At 52.0% G+C, this 17,323-nt stretch overlaps 2 protein-coding genes across 4 annotated transcripts in view; one reads left to right on the top strand and one right to left on the bottom strand.

The window, feature by feature from the left end:
* Positions 1-874, bottom strand: part of LEXM (lymphocyte expansion molecule) — a 29,017-nt gene extending 28,143 nt beyond the window's left edge. Inside the window, exon 1 of the mRNA XM_016120250.2 lies at positions 798-874. Within this exon, the coding sequence (XP_015975736.2) occupies positions 798-874 (77 nt within the window). The remainder of the gene's footprint in view (positions 1-797) is intronic.
* The window catches only part of TTC22 (tetratricopeptide repeat domain 22), a 69,156-nt gene continuing 52,287 nt past the window's right edge, over positions 455-17,323 (top strand). For 2 of the 3 annotated variants that reach the window (XM_016120395.2, XM_016120394.2), the window contains exons 1-5: positions 455-1,439; positions 14,411-14,466; positions 14,646-14,761; positions 15,396-15,514; positions 17,074-17,235. In XM_016120395.2, the coding sequence (XP_015975881.1) occupies positions 873-1,439; positions 14,411-14,466; positions 14,646-14,761; positions 15,396-15,514; positions 17,074-17,235 (1,020 nt within the window). In that variant the 5' untranslated portion in view covers positions 455-872. The remainder of the gene's footprint in view (positions 1,440-14,410; positions 14,467-14,645; positions 14,762-15,395; positions 15,515-17,073; positions 17,236-17,323) is intronic. The other variant, XM_016120393.2, reaches the window with a different exon arrangement.

Here is a 17,323-nt window from a genome sequence, read left to right as displayed (position 1 = left end):
AGGCCACAGGTGGAGATACAGGATGGGCTAGGGAACAAGGGGGAGGAATGACAGTTATCCAGAGTGACGCATACCAGGTTGACTCATGATATCAACCCTGCCCCTGGGGAAGAGGATGTTACCCTTATGTCACAGATGAGGAAAGTCTGAAGTGTGAAATTATGAGGATCACATATTATCTGCAATGGAGAATCCGCATTACAACCAGCACCTGGAGCCCCTTAGTCTTTCCACCAGGGACAACTGCAGGGCAGAGAGGAGGCAGAGAAATCCCAAGTGGGAAGCCTGATCAACAATGGCCAAAGAGCAGGAGGGCAGTGAGGAATTGCCGTGAGGATGGGCAGCACCCGGAGTGAGAGTGGCTTCCATAGGCAGCTGGAAGTGCCAGCTCTGACTCTCCTAGTCAGGAAGCTCTAGGCGGGAGGCTGGAGCAGTGTCAATGGAGGAAGAGCCTGGCTGGGTTCCAGACCTGCTTGGGCCCATCTCAGTTCCATGTCTTCAGCAAGTCCTTTTCCTCCTGAGCCTCAGTTTCCTCAGCAGAGAGAGTGAAAATACGCCTTTTGTCATGCACCAGGATTTACGAGCCCCTCATTTGGCAATGCACCTGTTTGTCTGGCACACCTGGTTGTGCAATGCAGGTGTCTAAGAGCCGCTGAGCAGCGAAAGCGGAAACACCCACAGGGCGCACCCCGAGCCGACGCTCGGACCCACCCACAGGCTGGAGGCGCCCCGGGACCAGGAGGTGGCTGCGCCCTGGGCCCCTGAACGTTGACCGTCGCCTCCCTCTCGGGGCTCACTTCAGGGGGCGCTCCATCCGCCGCCCTCCGCAGCCTCTGGGGTTAGGGCGAGGCTCCAGAAGCAGCAAGGCAGACATGGCGGAGCCTGAGACCGCGGCCGAGGACCTGGACGCCCTCATTGACGATCTGGACTACCTCCCAGGCCACTTCCACCTGGAGATGCAGCTGAACTTCGAGCCGCGCTCGCCAGCCTCGCTCCGCGCGCGAGACCTGAAGCTACAGCTGGACGGCCTGCGGCAGGAGCTGGAGCTAGTGGCCGCCCCGCAGCGCCCCGCCGTGCGCCACCTCCTGGGCGCCTTCGCCTTCTACCTAGAGGAGCTGGACGAGGCCCGTGAGCACTTCCTCGAGGTGGTCGGTGAGGACCCGGGCAACCTTAATGCCTGGGCCAATCTGGCGCATGTGTACGGGCAACTGGGGCAAGAGGAAGAGGAGGAGGCGTGCGCCGGGAGGCTGGCCAGCCTCATGGGCCTGGCGGCTGACCCCGAGGCCGCAGGCGACCCCCAGCTCCGCGCTGCGCGTTGCCTGGCCGAGCAGGGCTATGCGCACGGCTTCGACGTGGGCTGTGCCAGCCCGCAGGAACACGCGCGGGTGCTTTCGGCAGGCATCACGCTCTACGAGAAGGCGCTGAGCTACGGGCAACAGGTGGGTAACCCCTCCCCAGGCTGGGGTCATGGCCCCTAATGTCTGCAGGGATGCCCCCCACACTCTCACACTCTCCACTCCTTGGTCCTTTGGCTCCCCAAGGACCTTTCCGATGTGCCTCTCTTCTCCAACCCCTCCTTGGATCCCAGACCAAGTCTGTAGCTTTAGTCTGCTGGGCTAGCTAGGGAAGGACCTGCTTCCCAGCGGGGCAACTTGGTTAGGTTTCTCTTCCCGCAACATCACAAACTCAACCTGGCCACTCATCTTCCCTCTCATCTTCTCCTCCCAGCAGGTACTTGTCCACGTGCCTGTGCACACCCACCTAAGTAAAAGGCACAACCAGACATCCCTCCAGAAATTTGAGCAGTGTTCCTACCTTCTCTCTCCCCCTCAGCCCCCATTCCCATCTATTCAGACCCCAAATCCTGTCCATTCTGCCTCCTCATATCTCAGAGGTCTATCCCCACCTCTCCAGCCTCCCTCCGTCAGCCCAGCCTCTATCATTCCCAGTCTGGACCAGTTTCCATCATTCTGCCTGGGTTCCTGCCCTCTGGCTTGACCCTTCTGCCTCATCCTCCACCCTGCTGCCGGTGTCATGTCGCACAATCTTGGTGGTCATGTCCCTCACATGCTTGTAACCCTCAATGACTCCCCACCACCTAGCAGATAAGTCCAAGGCTCTACTTGGGCATTTGAGGCCCTCTCTGATCTCTGCCCTCCCCCTGTCACATTCGCCTTTCCAGCCAGGCCTTTCCCATGGCCTACTGCCCTTTGTTCCCCCTGGGCAGGGTTCAGTTCCTCATTAGCTGCGGCTAGGGACCTCCCTCAGGTCGTTGCCACATGGACATCGCATCATTTTTGCTACATTCTGTTCAGTAGAAGTGAATTGGTAGATCTAAGCCACACTCAGAGGGAGAGGATTGCACAGGGCACGAATACCAGGAGGTGGAAGTCCCTGAGGATCATCCCAAAGGCAACTTGCCTTGGATGACAGAAGAATGATGTAGAGGGCATTGTCATCCTGTTACAGAAGTGGAAACCTCAGTTCAGCGAGGTACCGTGACTTTTTGTGGAGGCACAGCACAGGCAGGGTTGAGCTGATAATGGTGACATTTCATAATGGTTTAGATTTGTGATATTTAAATAACAACTAGCCTTCACACAGGGCTTCATTTTGGAGCCCTTTCCACCAAAGCTTATGGCTTCAGAGAGGAAATGTGGAGTCCAGACTTCAGGGGATGTGGGGTGGAGGGCACAGACTTGACTTAAGGGGAGCCATACTGTGTAGTGTTTAAGACAATAGACTCCGGGTCAGATGGTCCAGGTCCAAATCCCAACTCCTCCATGCTCTCTCACCTCTAGTTGGTCCTTAGCATCTCTGAGCTTCCATTTTCCTCTCTGTAAAATGGGGATACTAATAGTACTTATGTCCTCAGCTTCTTCATCTATAAAATGGGGACGTTCTTATCTGGTTGATGACATAACTAAAAGCCAATATTTGGAAAACACCTGGAATCAGGCCTGCACTAAGACAGCAGGATCACAGACGACCCCTGCCTCTCCCGGCCTGAGAGTCACCTCTGCCCCATGCTGGGTATAGCTGCAGCCATCGAATGGGGCCAACAGGGACCCAGGTCTCCTGTTTTAAAGCCTGAGCCTGAGGCCCTGAGTGCCAGCTGCCCTCCATGGAAGGCCTGGCAGGCATCATGTGTATTGAGCATGGTCACGGCAGCAGATCCCCAGGCTGGGAGCAAGGAGGCCCACAGTGAGGCCTTCTCCTATCTGGGCTATGGTTTCCCCATCTGTGAAAGGGTGACAAGGAATGGGACTAAGGTGGCCTCCAAGGTCCCTTCCTGCTTTCAGAGGGAAGGTTTCCTGGAGGAGGTGAGCAGGGAGGCAGAGGTTTAGGTGTAGGGATGGAATGGCGGCCAGACCCTCTCTTCCTGTAGCCAAGCATCCCAACCATTGTGGAAGCCACCTGCTCAGTGAGTGACCTCCCAGAGGAGAGAATGTCAAGCAAGGCACTACCCAGTGCTCCAGGGAGGAATCGATTGCATCAGGTGGGAGGTGGCCACCAGGTTCTGTGCTACATCTTTGGGCCTGGCCCAGCTGCTGCTCTCCAGGTCTGGACAGAGCGACTGTTGTCAGCCCACCATCACAAATCCCAGGAGAAAGTGGAGATTTGGAGCCTCCCCCTACATTTCATCATCTGAGGATTAGAAGAGATCGTGCTTATAAAGTAGCTGGCACAGAGTAGGTGCTCAAGAAATAGCTGCAGTTAGGCTAATGATGATGATTTCATTATAATTAGAGCCAGGAGGCTTGAGTTTGTGTCCCCAGCTCTCTTATTATTTTGCTGTGTGGCTATACAAGTCACTTATTGTCTCTAGCCTCAGCATCTGCCTCATGAACTTTAAATAATGATGATCTCTGCCTCAGTTTACTGTGATTATCCAATTGAAACATAGGGTTAAAGTGCTCATAAACTAGTCAGTTCTGGGTCATGTCTGAGAAGCGTATACGCAGTATCTGAACATTTATTGAGTACCTACTATGTGCCAGGCCCTATCTTTAAGAAGCTCATAGACAAAGAGAGGAGGAAACATTTGTTCCTGGGCCCCTCCTCTTGGAGCAGGAGATGAAAGGACAAATCAGAGATGTGCCTACAACTGGCTGAGGTCACAGGCATTCATTACACAGCCTGTGCCATGTGACAGTCATCTCTGAGTGCTGTACACCAGAGACCATCCTTTCTGAACTGAAAACGGGCTCACAGACATTGACAAAAGATGTGTACTTTGGGGACATTGGGGCCAGTGTTGGAGTCAGCAATAACTTGGAGAGTCCAGGTCCTGGGGACAGAGTGGCAGTGACTGAGTTTCAGAGAAGGAATACTTCCTTTTAGCACAAGTGACTGAGGGAGATCTGGGAGAGGCAAGAGTGGACTGGCAGGGAAGAGGTAAGAGCACACCCAGCAGAGGGCCTGTGGGGGCCCTGCAGAGCCTGAGACCTTTGGTGACAGCTTCCCTGGAACAGGGGATGAGGCCTGGAAAGAGGGCAGCCAGAGCTTCATGGGGAAGAGCACATGATGGCCCTGGAGAACTGCTATGAAGTCTCTGAAGTTTGGATCCTGCCCTCACCTTTAGCTTTATTCCTCCTAGTTCCCCGAAACTTACACTGAACTGCTTACCCTTCTCCAAACATGATGTGCTGTTTCATACCTCCCTGTGTAGCTACTGTTCCCTCTGCCTAGAGAGCAGACTCCATCCATCAAAACCCAGCTCAAATATCACCTCCCCCTTGAAGCCTTCCTTCATTCAACACACAAACTTCGTACAGTAATATTCATGAATGCCTTCTGTGGGTGCCTTCCAGACTTTATCTCAGTCCTCACAAGAACCCTCTAGTCCCATTTTACAGACGTCGGAACTGAGGCATAGCCAGGCTAAGTAACTTGGCCAAGTTCACAGAGCTAGCATGTGGAAGTTGAATCCACTCCACTCTGCCTGACTTCAAAGCCTTCACATTTTCTGGAATGCTCAGAGAAGTGGGGGGTGTGATAAGTGTAGTGCAGATGACTGGTGGGGTGTTGAGAGACCCCTCACAGACCACCTCCTAGAAATCTAGGGTGGAGGAGGTGTCAAGAGAGAAGGTGGGTTGCCGTGAATCGGCGGTGGGCTGGGGAAGGATGGATGAGTGCAGAGATGAAGTCAGAGTTGGGGCTGGGGTAGGAGGAGGTGGAGGAGGTGGGGCAGCGGAGCAGCAGCTGTGAGACTCCCAAGTGAGAGGGTCACCACCTGCAGGAGCACAGCTGGGGTGGGCAGCCGGGGATCTGGCCGACCCCGTGCTGCAAGAGATTTTCCATCTTCGTGGGGCTGGAACTGTCCCAGACAGGGGAGAGCCCTTGGAGATCAAAAGATAAAGAGCTGCTAAAGAACCAATGAATAGCGGCTCATCTGCTAACTAAAATTATGAGAAAACATTATAAAAGTTAATAATTCAGCCCATAATCCAAAAATAAGCAGAGTGTTTGTGTGGGCGAGTGTCTGTGACTTCCTTTCTCAGCTCTTCACTCCCTCCCTTTTCTCTTTCTCAAGTTACAAAAATATGATGAAGCAGATTGCTTTAATCTGTCATTCCTCCCCTCCTCCCATTCCCTCCCCCACCTGACCCCCACTCCACCCCCCCCCCCCCACACACAGTCACAGATGGATTCTTGGTAGCAGATCTCAAGGTTGAATGGGTATTAAGATCATACTCTTTGGAATTAGACAGACCAGGTTAAAATTCCGCCTCCATCACTAGGTGTCTACAGGCAAGTCATTTTGCTTCTCTAAGTCTCATTTTCCTCATCTGCTAAATGAGATTCTAACATCTGTCTCACAGGGTTGCTGTGAGGAATAAGTGAGAGAACATGAGAGGCTCCGGGCAAGATACAGATCACATGAGGGGCCCATTGCTCCTCCCTGCCCGCCCCCTGGCCCCACAGGGCTTTGCTGTTGCTTTTTAATAGAACCATTCCCAGCCTCTGCCTTTTCTCCAAGGAATCTGCCCCCTAGAGGTTAATCCCTCTATTCTGGGCTTCTTTCTGTCTTTCCTCACCAAGTGTCTAGCACAGAACTGGACATGCCAAAGGAGTGTATGATTACTGTTAAATGTAATTTAATTGAATCACTGAGTTTTAAGCCTTAAAATCCTTATTATTTTTGTAAATAAGTTAATTCGAACTTATATTTCTCTAAAAAAGGGACATCCCCATCTCAACCTAACTCGGTTATTCGAGCTTCTTCCCCTTTGCCGGGAATATCGGCGGTTTAACACACGCGTCACTGCACACTCACAGGTCCTACACCCTGCTCAGAGCCCAGGGCAGGCCCCGGTGACAACGGGGACTGTTGCTGCGGCAGGTGTGGCTATTCACAGCCTGTGTCCCAGCACTGAGCTCAGAGTGCAATGTTCACTGGTGCGTTTGGTTTTTATTCAAACCTCACAGACACACTGCCAGTCGGGTACTGTGATTCTCCATTGTACCAAGTTCCTAGCAAGCTTAGGGAAGGAACTGACTTGCCTAGGGTGACCCATTGTACTAGATTTCACCCTACCAGCAGGGGCAGGAGAGGAGGTAGGCAGTGCTGGTAGGCCGGCCTCACAAACAAAGGTGTGGAACGTTCCAATCAATTGCCACACCCAGCAGGCGGGGACCTAGCAGGAAAGCCAAGGGCGTGGTCCATCAGCAATCTCAGGTTCCCTATCCCCCCCTACCCCCCCCCCCACACACAGAGACACACGCACCCACGTGCCCCCTTCTCTCTACCTCAACCTTCCTTTCTCACTCTCCTCTACTTCCCCCAGACACCAGCAACTCTGGTGCGCTGTGTAAGGCACATGCAGGTGTGACCTCAGTCAGCATGTCAGTGTGGGAGTGCGGGCTGCAGGGGAATCCCTGGCTCTGCTGGCCATGCCCTGTACGACCTAGGTCAGTTGCTTAACCTCTGAATATCCATGTCCTTCTCTGTGGAATGGGGACAGTCATACCAGCCTGACAGGGTTATGGAAGGAGTAACTGGGGTCACAGAGGGAAGGCCAGGCCCCAGCGGGCATCAATGGACACAGGTGTCTTGTGCTTATCCCCTGATGTGGCTAATAGGACCAAGGACACACAGGAGCCCCAGACTTCTTCTAAGTGACCCCCCAACTCCCCCTCTCTGCCTCCCCCTGCCCTTCTTGCAATTCCCCTTATCCTGACCCAGAACCAGCCTTGGGAAAAGAGCAATGACTTTGAGGAAGACCCCTCTCAGAGTCAGGGGCCAGGATTTGGGTCCCTGACTGTGTGACAGTGGCCAAGTCACCTCCGTTCCCTGGGTCTCCATTTCTTCCTGTGTCAAACGAGGGGGCTGGACTCAGGTAGTGGGTGGGATGATTTCAGGGACAGGAAGGACTTTAAGAAGCAGAGAAGTGAGGAAAGGAACAAACATCCTGGCAGAAGAAAATGCACAAATGTACATCTGGACCTGGGAAACCACAGCTTGAGGGAAGTGGAGGACGGTATTTTGAGGACTTTAGAGTTTATCTCCAATTTTTGAGATCAGAGGCAGAGTTTGTCCTCCCATGGTGCTTGCAAATACAAACACACACACACACACACACACACACACACACACACACACACCTCCACAAATCTAAGTGGTTCAATTTGGTTCAGCTAGAGAAGGAGATGGATGACCGCTAGACAATGAGCTGTGCACTCATGTGCTTTTCATAGATTGTCTCACTTGCTCCTCACGGAAATGCTAGGAAATCAGAACTGGTCTTAACCCCATTCTACAGATGAGCAAACTGAGGCTCAGAGAGATCTAGTGACTTCCCTAAGGGCATACAGCCGTGAGTGGCTGTCAGGAACTGAACTCAGGTCTCTCAGACAAAAAGCCCACACTGAGGGATAACTTCCTTGCCTCTTTTACAGAAACAAAGAAAGTATGTTAAAGGCACACACAGCACGGACCTATGGGAGGAGCTGAGAAAACTCAGGCATAACTATTATTACTACAGAGGGCAAGATACTTCTTCAGACCTCTACTGGTGCTAGAGTTGAATTTGGACTCAGGACAGGACAGGGTCCCTTTTCTCTAGGGACAGTAGAATAAGAGAAGCTGCTCAATGCAGTCCTGCAAGTTTGGGGAACCAGTGAAAAGCAAAGGTGACCCACAGGACCCGCATTCGCACAACAAAAAGAGAGTGACACACAACAAGGAGCTGCAGTCGATTTGCTCAGATCTTAAGATTCACACTGAACCATCCAGGGAACCCAAAAAAGGAACACACTGGTGACTTACGTCCATGGCATAACACACAGCCTTCGAATCCCCTCCACGCAGTCAAATTGAGCACCTCGCCAACAGGCCTGTGACACAGGCAGGCCAAGTGGATCATCCCTGTTTATAGATGCAGCAGCCGAGACCCAGGCTGGGCCAGCAGCCTTTCTAGGATCCCTGAAGGAGGTAGAGGCAGGGTGGGTCTCCAATCCCATCCGTTTACTCCCCACATCCACTGAGGAAGAAACTGCTGGGGAGGAGAAAGCCCCTGCCCTTGCCTTCCTGTTCATGCCCCCGCAGGTGGCAGGGCCGGCCCAGGTGGGATGGGGGCAGGGCTCAGTATTCAGAGCAGGGAGACTGCTCTGTGTCATCACAGAGGACATTCCAGTTGTGCAGGAAGAATATATTCCTGAGGCCTGCCACCTTGCTACTTTTCTTTCTGCAGTGTCAGCCTTCACAGGGTCAGCGTGATGAGGTGGAAAGAATGAGGGCGTTGGAGGAAGGCAGATCTGAACTTGAATCCTGGCACTTCCGCCCTGAGCTGTGGGGCCGGGCTGGTCCACCGCTTTTTTTCTTAGCCTTTGTTTCCTTGCCAGTAAAAGGAGGATGCATTACTACCTTCTCAGACTGTTATAAGGATTCAGTGCCATGATGCACTAAATTGCCCAGTGGATAGTCAATGCTCAAAAAATGTTCATTCTCTTTCCTTCTTCTCATTCCCCCTCCCCTGAGAGAAAATTAGTCAGCTCTCAGGAACTAACTCGCAAATGTAGAATACAGTGTCATCAGGGGCAAAGTTCAAATTGCAAGGCAAATATTTTCCTTAAGAAGGAACGAAGTCTCTGTATAGCTTGTTCGGATGCACAAAGAATCTTAAGCTATTGGTATATACTGAAAGATCTTCTTTGGAAATCCTTTAAAATAACCAAGACCTCAGCATTTCCTTCTTTGGGGGCCACCTTTTGAAATAAATGGAATGGCTAAGATCCATCCTTGTCCCTCCAAGTTAACAAAAACCTGCTCCGAAATGGCTTATCCCTATCCTACTAGTCTCTGCAAGTTCTACCAGGTCACCCATCTTTGTCGCCTAGAGGATCACAATTTCTGATCCTTTGGCTCACTTAAAAGTGATCCACTGGCCAGCCTGTTTTCACTCGGCCCCCTGCAGTGTAGTACAGTGAGAGGCCAGTGCAGAGGTTCTCAAACAAGGGTGCATCAGAGGGCCTGTTGAAACACAGGTTGCTGGGCCCTACTCCCAGAATTTCTGATTCAGCAAGTCAAGAATCTGCTCTTGTATCAAATTCCCAGGTAATACTAATGCTACTGGTCCAGGGACCACACTTTGAGAACTACTAGTCTAGGGTAGTTGGGTGCAGGGACTTTGGGGCTAAGCTGCTGAGTCCCCAGTTCTGCTACCTTCTAGCTGTGCCATTCTGGGCCACAGTTGCCTCGTCTATAAAGTCAGGATAATCGTAGTCTTGACCTTGTGAGTAACCCTAAAGAGGGTCGAATGTGTTAACGCATGCAAACTATGTGCTTGCTACATAGCAAGTGCTCAATAAAATGTGCTTTTTTTGGAGCATTTGAGATCTTACTCCCTGGCATATGTTGTCAGTTTGGCTCAAATAAACTCTTATAAAAATTCTTTAAAATTTTTATTTTTGCTATTATTAACATAGTAAAAAAAGAAAAAAAGAAAAAAAAAGGCACCATTTCCAGCCTTCAGACCAGGCTTTTTCACTGTGTGACTTTGCATTCCACACAGGATGTCCTGAGGATCATATGGATCTGTGCGAGTGTGCTTTGTAAACGATAAGCACTGTACAAACTGTACAAACACTTGCAGCTGGGTGTTGTGGGAAAAACATGAACTTGAAGTTAGAGAAACCTGGCCTGAAATATCAGGTTAAGTAGGCAAGTCTCTGCCTCTTCAAGTCTCGGTTTCCCCATCTCTAAAATGAGGGAAATAATAGTGAGGGCCTCAGAGGGCCTGAGAAATGTCCTGAGAACCCCTCAAGCGAGAGGTTAGTACCAGCATCTAAGGATTTCACTCCAGGGTCAGTGCCGGAGCCTGGGCCTTGCCCAGTCCTCTCCCAAAGGCATGCCACTGGAGCAGCAGCCTAATGTGAGACCCCTCCAGCTGGAAGCCGAGGCCAACTCACACGCTGGCCAGCCCCCTCTTGTAGACCCCAGAACCCCCAGCTCACAGGGTCATGATGAGGATGAAATGAGAAAAAGAGTGGGGCGTCCTGCCCAGATCCCACACCAGGCAGGCCTTCAGCAAACACGCCTTTTCTGGCAGGGATCCTTTCAGCCTCTCTTAGGCTGCCTCCAAACATCTTGCCTCTGGGAGCCATCAACTCTGGAAGTGAATTCCTTGCAGCGTAAGAGGTTTCACAGCAACTTTATTCTCCTGGAGAGAGGTGGAACAGCCCCTCCCTCCTCCTGGAGGGGAGGGAGCAGTCAAAGGCCTGTTTAATTTAATTTAACGCACTGTGGCTTGCCAGGTTGCCCCTGGTAACAGCTTCAGCTGCCGCTTCAGTTACAACCAGAAGGATTTTTAAAGAGACAGCCATTTTAGAGCCAAAATCGTGCAGCAGAGTGAACACCCTCTACCAGCTTCATCACAGGGGTAGAGGATTAAACCTCAGGCACAGCAAGGCTTCAGATCACATCCGTTCTATATCTGCAACCCTATAAGCCCTCCTGCAAATGTAACTCTCAAGCAAGAATCTGAGGAGGGACTGTGTTTGGAGTTTGTCATATAGATGTCAGTCAGCTAGCCACTTTTCCGAAAACCAGTTTTAGTCTTCAAGTTGATGGGGAAGAGAGTAAACTCTTTGGAGTCGCCCCTGCAATTTAGACATACTGCCACCAGGTGGTAGATAGTATTGCTTGCTTAGTTCAAACCATAACCAGACTCTTGTCAGAGTGGTGTTGAAACCACTGGGTTTTAAGCTGATACTAACTACTGTGTGACTGTTGGTTAAGTTGCTTCACCTCGGTGGTCTTAGTGTCCTCAGAGATATAATAAGGAGATTGATCAAGATAACTGAGTGTGTGGACAAGGGTTAGAGCTAGGACAGTGAAGCCATGAGTTTAAGTCCCAGCTCTGTTGTGTACTAACTGTGTGATTTGGGGCATATAATTTAATTTCTTGCAGCCTGAATACCAGACAAGAGAGTAGCTATGAACCAGGGAGAGCCCTGGGGACACCACATTACTCTCCAACACTAGGGACCTGTGGAGAAGAGAAAGATGCTGGGGACCCTAGGAGATCTGAGGCTGTAGAGGCACAGCAAGGGGTGGAGAGTGGGGCGAGGCAGGATGCCTCTGGACTTCTGGAGCCTGAGGGCCTGAGACCTCACTGTCCCATAGGGAACCGAAAGAGGTCACAGTGGACAGAGCAGCCTCCTAGACACCCCTAACTCTGTTCAGTGTTAACCCAAACCAGGAGAAAGGGAGCAAACATTAATGGAACAAGTGCTCCAAGCTGGGCACTGCTTCACAATGCCTGTGAGACCTGTATTATGATCCCCCTTTGCAGGTAGAGACGCAGCCCTGAGGGGTAACCCATCCACCCAGAGCCAGCCACCAGAGCCTCTGCTGTTTGCATTACAGCCACCACATCTCTATGCCTGCTCTCGCTGGTGGCTACACCCCCTTGTCAGGAGCCTCAGAAAGGAAACAGGCTCTATCTCTCCTTACCATGACTCAGTTTGGCCAACCTCAAAGTGGGCATGGGGTCAGAGGTCATGAGATCATGCCCATAAGCAGCCATGGAACCTGAGATACACATGCCTTCAATATTTCCATGGTCAGGCACTGACATTCTGTCCAGGTCTTCAGCCAGCTTGGCCCACAGTAGTTGTCCCATGAATCCAAGTTCTCTTCCCTGTCCCCAGGTCCTGTGTAGGTGCAGCAGGTAAGGTTATCCAGAAGCTTACCCCAGCCTTTTGCTTTAGCCAGTGTTCCTCATTAAGCTCTCAAGGATGCCCTTTAACCCCTGGGACCTGCCGTTCTCCCCTCTGGACAGCTCTGTTCCCAGCTAAAGCCGCCCACACGTATTCCCACCTAAGTAACAAGATTACTCTACAAGGTGATGTGAATATAAAAACACATCGGATCTTGGCATTGGACCTATGGCTCCTTGCTGCCCTGCTCCCCCACAGATAGCTACGAATCCTGAGCCTGGCACTCAGGAGCCCCTCCTGGTACACCTCTACTGGCTCGTCCCCCAACTCCCTATAACTGGGGTTCCTGCAACTTGGGGCTGCATGCAGCCACCAACATACTATGTTCACTTTTGCATATGATGTCTCCTCCATGTGGAATGCCTTCTGTCACTGGATCCACTGGGGTGGTTCCTACTTGTCCTTGAGAACCTTGCCCCAGCTTGTCCTCCTCTGGAAGCTCTGGCATACCCTTGGATCATGTAGGGTACCTCCTCCCATACCCCTGGTGTTCCTTTACTCTGTGTCTTTGGTGCTGACTTTCCTGCCAGACAGGAAGTTCCTAAAAGTGAGGCCTGCCTTTACTCTCTTGTCCCCACTACCCAGCCTGGGCCACATAGGAAGATACTTGGGGAACCATGGCTGACAAATGCAATTTGTGGTGCCTCCTTTGGTGGTCTGGCATGGGCCTGGGCTCACTCAGTGGGATCTGACTCTCAGGTCCCCTTCCTCTCTCCTTCCAAGCTTATCCATGGCTGCCCCAGCACAGCTGCAACATAACTTGCTGGCATTAGCTCCATCCACACCCCGTTTATATACACCATGCCCCATGCTGACCACGTCTCCATGCTGAGGCCTCCATCTGGAATTCTCTTGGCCCCCCTATCCCGCCCTCTGAAATGCCACTGCTATTCAAGACCCACCTTACAGCCCATCCTCTGCAAGAGCTCAGAATCTTCTGGCTGGGATGGCCTTTCCATCCTGCTGCATTTGTCTGCATCCCTTTCAGGGCCCTGATCAAACTTTGTCTCCTATTATAGCTATTGGCAACCTAGTGTGGTAATGAGAGCATGGGCTTTGGAGCCTAATAAAGGGGGTTCGAATCCCAGCTCTGACAATCACGTGCTGTGTTACCTTGGTGAGTCACTTTACCTCTATAAGACTCAACATCTACTTCGTAAGTTGTTGTGAAATTGGATGATGAGTGTCAAGATCCCGGCACGAGGCAGGCACTTAGTCAAGCCCTATTATTTATGCCTGGCTCTGTTTCCCCAGCCAGGCTGTGAGCCCATTTGGATCAGGGTGCAGATCCCATTCAGTCCCACATCCCCACAGCACCCAACACAGGACTTCATACCATAGATTCCCAGAAATGCTGGCTGGACTGAACACATTCACCCTGGCTACTGAGAGTGGGTGGAGGAATGATGGGGGTCCTAAGCTGAGGAGGCAGCAGTGGCAGGAAGGGGGGGACAGGGGGTGCTGAGAGTAGAATCAAGCCCGGAGATCATCGGAGGGAGATGAATGCAGAGGGAGGGACCGGAGCCCGAAGCGGAGCTGCTGATATGCACTAGGGGTTTTATTGGTTTTCATTAAAATTCCTTCTCGAGGCAGGAGCAGCTACTCCCATAAATAATGGCATAAATATTTTATCTGGTGCCCAAGTCGGTCTAAATGCACAGGAAGGTTGGCAAGAATAACAATGGGAAACAGCTCAGGGGGTTCCTGGGTTTCGGCTGAACTCACTTGGCATGCCAAAGGGGCTTTCTCAGGAAGGTGGGAGCTGAGGGATGGTGCCAAAGGGGAGAAGTGGGTGGACGGTGGGGGAAGGGGAAGGTGGCCAGTGGAGTGTGGGCTCCAGTGTGGGGGGATGCAGAGCACAGGTAGGGAGCCAGGGGAGGGGAGCTTAGCTTGGAGAGCAAGACAGGAGGGGAGGGAATGTATCCCACACTCATACTGTGTTGGCCTCCTCACATGGGAGCATTCACACAGATTATTGCATCCAATCCTCTGTGGTCAGAGGAGTGAAGTGACTTGCCCAAGGCCACCTGCCCAGTCAACGGCAGAGCCAGGACTATACCAAAGGTGTTAAGGCCAAAGCCTTTGTGCTGACTGCTTCTCAGGGTTTGCAGAAAGCATGGGAATGTACGAACCACAGCCTGAGCCCCTCAATAACAGTAGCACGGGCCCTTCTCTGCTTCCCTAGATCCCAATGGAGGAGAAAAGAGGCTGGTACTTCACCATGGCAACGCTCTTCATCAGGTCAGGCTGGGAAGGGGGAGCACAAAATATGGGGGGAGGTGTGGCCTGGAACCTATCTCTATGGCAAGGGCTCCCCGAGTTTCCCTCCCTGCCGTTGGCCTGGGGAGGGGAGGATTTACAGCATGCTAGGGATAGCTAGAAGGAGGTACCTACCAGCTGTATCCTCTTCTCGGCCGCAGACTAGATGGCATCTTCCTGGAGCTGGACACTGAGGAGCAGAAGAGGCTGCCTGCCTTCAACCGCACACTGGCTCTGCTCCGGCAAGTTCTCAAGTCCTCCGACCCCCACTACCGAGGTACGGCCCTTGGGGACGGGTGCGAGACAAGCCTCTCCCTGCACCTGTCTCTATCATTGTCCCCTCCTCTAGTACGGCCTCCCTTTTGGAGACCTTGTTTCTCTCTCTCTCACCCCCTGTCCCATATACTCACTTGTTCAACTCAGGGAGCTCACACACCTTGCACAGGTGAATATACCAATTACAAATCACTGAAACTGTGTGTATCCAGGTGTGTGCCTCCTCCATCCGGCCTCTCATCCCCACTTTCTGGTTGGGAATGAAGGCTGTGCTGGAGAGGAGCCAAGAAATTTTTTTGCAGGGCCACACAGCTAGGACAGGGACTAGGACTTCAGAGCTGGCAAAGAGTCGGAGTCAAAGGAGCTGTGTACCTTCGGGGAGGTCCCCTAAGTGACACAGTAAAGGAAGATTAAGCACTGCAGTGTGTTCATCCACGCACTCACATGTCCCCTCTCTCCACCTTGTTTCTCTTGGTTGGACCCTGGGTGACCTTCCGTGGTTTCATGCTGCTGACCCACCCTCTGTCTTTCTGGGGCTGACACCTTGGTGGAGCTGGCCCACTCCCTCCTCTTGGCTCCCCTCCCTCTCTCCTCCTTGCTGCTTCCTAGAGACCTTCTCTTACCCTTCACCCCAGCTCTGGCCTGGTGCTACCTCGGGATGCTGCTAGAGAGGAAGGACACCTTCTCTACCACCCCCTTGGGTGTCCATGACTGCGGGTACTCGGGGACCGACCCCCTGGACTGCTTTGGCAAGGTACGTGTCCCCATCCACACCCACTCTCCAAACTAGGACACGGCCTGACACCCCAGCCTCCTCTCCTGGGGCTCACTACTTCTCTGGGTGTCACCCTCCACTCCCCGCGCCCCTTCCCACCGCCCCCTATGTGCCCACCAGGAAGTGCCCTCACTCCAGTCCTTTCTCTTCATCCAAAACAAAAGTGCCGACGTGGTTCTACAGTGTAGGAGTTAGCATGTCTGCTTTACACATACAAGGTCCTGGGTTCATGCCCCAGTGGAGCCATGGTCCATGCTCCACGGCCATGCCACCCTTAAGAAGCCCGATGTCTGATCTAGGAAGCTAAGCAGGATCGGGCCTGGTTAGTACTTGGGTAGGAGATCACCTAGAAAGACCAGGTGCTGTAGGCATAAATAATAATAAATAAAAAAAAAAAAAGAAAAAAGTACAACCTCATCATCAGTCAGTCCTCTTTGCCTAAGAATCAGACCCTCCCCAGGCCCAGTCTGGCCCCTTGCCTGTCTTCAGCTTTGTCTTCTAATCTACACACCATTTCCCAGATATACCCTCAGGCATAGCCCTGTCAGGCCTTGGTTTGCATTTTCCCTTCCCATCTGCAATGGCCTAGTGGAAAGAGGATGCGTGGTTGTAGCGGGGCTCTGCCCACAGGCCATGTGCCCCTAAGGCAAATCACTTCCATCTCCCAGCCTCCTCATCTGTTGATTATGTGATCTGCCTCCCTTCTAGGAGATTGAGCGACTCAAAGGAGGTGGCAGACAAAACTATTCATTGTAAACTGGAAAGTAATGTTCAAGCCTTATTCTTGGCACCTTGCTTATATGGCAGTTTTCACATTCAGTTCAGTTTTGAAGTCCTTCTTGGACACTGGGGACCCTGTGATATTCATTTACTTCACCTGTGCACTCAGCACAGTGTCCTGCATGGGGCACATCCCTAATGTTTACTGGTGGGTGATGGGCAATTTCTTAATGAGAGATCTTAAAATAGAGCAGAGCATAAACAGTGGTTCATGAGTCTTCCGAGAGCTGTGTCCAACCTAACAAACATGGTGCCTTTGCCCCTCCTCGAGAACTCACTCAGTGCCAGGGCAGGGCCCACCATTTCAGAGGCAGCAACAAACACAGGACAGACAGCCATCAGTACCAATCTAGGGGGTAAGTGGGCCCAGGCAGAAACACTGCACTGAATAAGTACAGGGGATATAGGGGCTGATTCTGGACTTTCCTCCCACCTGCCCCAGGAAAATGGGGAGCAAGCACTAGATGTGTCTGAGGAAGAGGGGTCTGGAGGAATTCACTGGACATGACTCGCGAACATGGTGGAGAGCATGGCAGTGAGTTGAGTTCTTGAGAATTAAGTACCAGTGAGTTGTACCCCAAAGTGTTGGGCTCCATGATAAGACTGAGCTTACTGGTAGATAGATATGGGGAATAAGAAGAGCATTGAAGTGACATGGCTCTATCCAGAGACGGGGTTCCTGAAGGTCAGGCATCATTTATCCAGTTCTGACAAACAACCAGACAAATGGTTCGCTCTTACCCTCCTCCCTTACCCAGGCCATCGAGATTGCCAAGGACCAACCCCCTATCCTGAATCGCCTGGCCAAAATCTTCCACTTCCTAGGAAAGCAGGATATGGCCATTGGCACATGCAACATGGCCCTGGATGTCCTACGAGATCCAGAGCTCAACTGGCAGGCATACTGCACAAGGGCCAAGGTGAGTCAACTTCTAATTCCAGCTCCTCCTGCCATCAGACACCAGAGAACAAGGGCCAAGAGCCAAGACCCTATTGCCAGAGCATTTA

The sequence above is a fragment of the Rousettus aegyptiacus genome, unplaced genomic scaffold (assembly GCF_014176215.1).
Source record: "Rousettus aegyptiacus isolate mRouAeg1 unplaced genomic scaffold, mRouAeg1.p scaffold_m13_p_1, whole genome shotgun sequence".
Classification (NCBI taxonomy): domain Eukaryota; kingdom Metazoa; phylum Chordata; class Mammalia; order Chiroptera; family Pteropodidae; genus Rousettus; species Rousettus aegyptiacus.
This window is presented reverse-complemented; position numbering and strand designations above follow the sequence as displayed.